Raw genomic sequence first — 4589 nt, forward strand, 5'->3', positions numbered from 1 at the left:
GAAAGGGATTGGGGAGAATCGCAACTCTCCCTAATAAATACTCGTATTTTCATTTATATTTGTCAAAACCTAGACTCCCTCTCCCTTCGAGGTTCACAGCTGCAGTTGTCCGGTTGTCCCTGTATTTCTCCCTTCATTATTCAAAAATAGCAGCTTTCCTCTTCTACAGTTCTACGTATTTATTCACTTATAAGCAAAACATGATCTGTATATGAAATGGTTTCCAGTTTTAGGGATTTGGTGGTGGGGGTGGGCACTCGATACTTTTGCTTTCGACTCAAGCAACTTACCAACCATAGGCCACCACCGCTGTCCACTCTCCGCTATTAATATTTTGCCCAAATCCTGTCTCTCAGTCTCTCCTGAGTTTGACTCGATTTCAGACCCGGTCGGTTCAGTTGCCGGGTCATCCACACCTACCTGTAGGCTGTAGCCCTGGCAGTATCACTATGTACTGCCCCCTTGCCGTGCATTCAATCAATCAAACAAACAAACGATGACCTCATTAAGTAGAAAAAGCCTCAAACTTACCCCCACTCACTCACTCACTCCCCTCACCTCAGAACCAGAACCGGAACCTCTCTCATCCTCTTCCTCTTCTCAAATCTCAACCCTTCCTTCTAATTAAACAATCCCGGCTTTCTCTTTTATTTATTTTTCTGTTTCTAATTGCAGAGCTTACCCTTTCTAAAACTAAAGCAATCGCCTACCATAATCATTCTGAGGAAGTGGAGGAAAAGGAAAGCGGAGTTTCTCTCAACTTTACATCACCTATTTATATCTCAAGCTCCACCCAACCTACCGGCATTCTCGACTCTTTCTCTCTCCTTCTCCTTTCTGCATTACAAAGAAGCCTGAGAGAAAAAGTGGGGGAAACATGCTTGGACAGCTCAGGCTCATTACTACTCTCTTCTTCATCGTCCTCTCCTTGTTCCTCTCATCTTTCAATGTGAGAATCCATTCTTCATCTTGCATTCTCAATCGATTGCTCTTTTATTTTTTTTCCTTTGTGTTTTATGTATTATGTGTCTCCTTTCTTACCAAATTTTGTTTTGTATCAATGCAGGTTTGTTTCGCCGAAATCGGCCAAAGTTTCGCCAAATACTCGCCTGGGGAAAACCCATTTACGGCGAAAGCATTCGTGATCCGTTACTGGAACAAACAGATCTCCAACAATCTGCCAAAACCATCTTTCCTTCTTTCCAAAGCCTCCCCGTTAAGCACCGTCGACTCGGTGGTTCTCACCAAACTCGCCGACCAAAATGCTCTTTCTTCTCGCCTTCCGTCCTTCTGCTCGTCTGCCAATTTGTTCTGTTTCTCCGATTTAACCCCGAGCTTGGATAAGCATGACAAAGATTCCAACTTTGCTTCCTATTCGAACAGAAACTTCACCAACTACGGAACGTCTCAACTCGGAGGGGTGGACTCCTTCAAGAACTACTCGGATAACATCAATGTCCCCGTCGATTCGTTCAGGCGGTACAGCCGTGGTTCTACCGGCCACAATGACAAGTTCTCAAATTACGCCCCTAACGGCAACGTCGTCGACCAGAGTTTCAACACCTACGGCTCCAGCGCCACCGGCGGTTCGGGTGACTTCACCAACTACAACCAATTAGTTAACATTCCTAACCTCCGGTTCACCAGTTATGAGTCGGACGCTAACGGCCGGAAACAGTCCTTCACCAGCTATACCGACGAGACGAACTCAGGGGATGAGTCATTCACCAGCTACGGGCGCAACGGCAACGGTGTTCCAGTTGGGTTCTCGAGCTACGGCAAGGAGTCGAACGTTGTCGGTTCTACCTTCACCGCCTATGGCGAGACGGCTAACGGCGCTAATGATTCATTCACGTCTTACGGCTTCGACAGCAACAATCCTAAGAACAATTTCAAGAGCTACGGCGACGGAGGAAACGCGGCGATCGATAGCTTCTCCAGCTACAGAGACCGATCGAATGTGGGTGACGATTCTTTCTTATCTTACGCCAAGGACTCGAACTCAGCCAAGGTAAACTTTGCTAATTACGGGAAGTCCTTCAATGAGGGAACCGACACATTCAAAGGCTACGGGAAGGGAGCACTGGGTCAGGCGATCGGATTCAAGACCTACGGCGTCAACAACACATTCAAGGACTACGGGAACAAAAAGAGCGTCAGCTTCGCCGGTTACACCAACCCGAGCTCCGCAAAAACCACATCTTCTTCCTTGGTGAGCAGCGGCAAGAGCCCGAACAGGTGGTTGGTGGAGCCGGGGAAATTCTTCCGGGAGGCGATGCTGAAGGAAGGAACCGTAATGCCGATGCCGGACATAAGAGACAAGATGCCCCCAAGGTCGTTCTTGCCTCGATCGATTACATCGAAATTGCCTTTCTCGAGCTCACGAATTTCAGAGCTGAAACAGATCTTCCACGCCACCGAGAATTCGACTATGGAGATTATCCTTCGGAACACGCTGGAGGAGTGCGAGAGGGCTCCGAGCCGGGGCGAGACCAAGAAGTGCGTGGGCTCCATCGAGGACATGATCGACTTCGCAGTATCGGTTCTGGGTCACAATGTGGTGGTGAGGACTACCGAGAGCGTGGAGGGGTCAAAGCAAAACGTGATGATCGGAGCCGTCAAAGGGATCAACGGTGGAAAAATCACCAAGTCAGTATCGTGTCATCAAAGCTTGTTTCCTTTTCTGGTCTACTATTGCCACGCCGTTCCTAAGGTTAGGGTTTACGAGGCCGACATTCTAGAGCCGAAGAGCAAGGCCAAGATCAACCACGGCGTAGCCATATGTCACGTTGACACGTCAGCCTGGAGCCCCGGACATGGAGCCTTTGTCGCCTTGGGGTCGAGCCCTGGTAAGATTGAGGTGTGTCATTGGATCTTCGAGAACGACATGACCTGGGCGGTTGCTGATGCTGCTGATTAATAAGTTAATTTTAAAAATTCTTTTTTTTTTTCAATTTTTCTTCCTTTTGGTTAGTATATAGATGATGAGTATATATGAAGAAATATATTGGCTATTGGCTATTGGGCCGGGGGTCGAACCCATGATCTCATTAATCGAGCCGCGGGGTCGACCCAGGGCTACCCAATTTCAGTAAGCTTTGTTTGGATTTTCTTTCTTAATACCTCAGTCAAGTGATCTTCAACTTGAAATGAATTTTAATGAAATGGTTGGTTTTTCAATTCGGAATTCTCTTTTATTTGACAATAGAAATGATTTAATAAATAAAATAATGGATGTTGGGTTGGGTTGCATGAATGAATCATCATCTCTGCGCATAAACTAGGCATGTGATAAATAAGACAAGAGCGCTTATCAAAAGAAAAAAGGAGAAAGAAGACAAGAGGCAAGCTTCAACTTTACAGCTACATTCCGCGTGAGGGGAACCACGCAGAGGGATAAACTAACGCCATTTGGATTCTTGGACGTGACCAAACTGACCATCCAATGTTATGGTGTGGCAGTGAATGAATGAATGGTGCACTAATAATAATATCATATTAAGCTCCTCCCGCCGATCATCTTGGGCCGCTCAACCCTCCCTTGTTTCTGTCCTCATTTCCGTTTCTTTTTTCGGTTTTTCAGAAAACAGAGAGATAGAGAGAGACAGAGACAGAGAGAGAATCAGTTTTTCTCTCCCATCAGCTCAAGTTTACGGACCAGCAATGGCAATTTGTCTGGTCTTGAGTGTACATCTGCATCACGGTTTCTCGTTTTCATGCATAGAAAACAGGGTATATTTTCTGTTTTTTTTTTTTTTTTTTTTTCCTAACACTTGGAATTTGGATTTGGTAGTGGGGGTGGAGGAATTTCTTGTTCTTAATATTTCTCAGGTGATCGATCAAGGAGCTTATTGCAGGGTGGCGCTGGCATAATGAAAAGAGTGAGAAGTGAGAAAAGAATAAAGCTCCCCCAAGTGATGAAATGGTCGGAATTTTGTCTTCGACCTAGAGTGCTCTAAGAGGACCAACTCAGTGGGGGTTGCATCCGTTGCGCATAGTGCACCATACGATAATGATTAAAGTGTACTTAAAGCCGATCTGTATTGCTCCACTTTCTCTGTTCCCTTGTGCTTCAATTCTGACGCGGTCGATAATGATAATGAACACAGAACACCCTCATCCAACGATGAATGTCCTTTCCTTACTTTGGTTTAAACAAGGCTCCCGATGCACGCGCTCATCCTTTTCCTCTGTAAAAGTTTTGATGGTGTCTGAGGATGTCTTTTGTTTTCAATACTACTTGAAACCCTGTCCTACGGAGCCTTATACATATACTGGTGAAATCTTATAGTGCTTCACCACCCTGTAAAGCTACTGGGTTGCATCACCAGACACCAGTCCAGACTCCAGACTCCAGACGGAGGCGCTCACGATTGGATCGGCCAGTTGATGGGTCTAATGGCACAGGGGGTCCAACCATTCTGCTTTCCACTGGAGCTTATTACAACTAGAGAGTGGACTAATGAGCCTAGCTCCAAAATCAATTCATAATCTAAACTCCTCCTCTAAAGTCTGAGAAATTGGGCGCTAGGTGGGCCAATGTAACGCTGGCACCACGTTCTATGTACTGTTTTACCTGTCATGTGTAG

General features: G+C 46.1%; 1 protein-coding gene across 1 annotated transcript; it reads left to right on the forward strand.

Moving 5' to 3' along the window:
- The first annotated feature begins 362 nt into the window (after positions 1-362).
- LOC104587190 (polygalacturonase 1 beta-like protein 2) lies at positions 363-3180 on the forward strand. The gene is made up of 2 exons (XM_010244692.3): positions 363-949; positions 1067-3180. The coding sequence occupies exons 1-2, from the start codon at positions 878-880 to the stop codon at positions 2918-2920; spliced, it is 1926 nt and encodes a 641-aa protein (XP_010242994.2). The 5' UTR covers positions 363-877; the 3' UTR covers positions 2921-3180.
- Positions 3181-4589: the final 1409 nt, after the last annotated feature.

The sequence above is a fragment of the Nelumbo nucifera genome, chromosome 4, assembly GCF_055504915.1.
Source record: "Nelumbo nucifera cultivar China Antique chromosome 4, China Antique-T2T, whole genome shotgun sequence".
In the NCBI taxonomy this organism is placed as follows: Eukaryota; Viridiplantae; Streptophyta; class Magnoliopsida; order Proteales; family Nelumbonaceae; genus Nelumbo; species Nelumbo nucifera.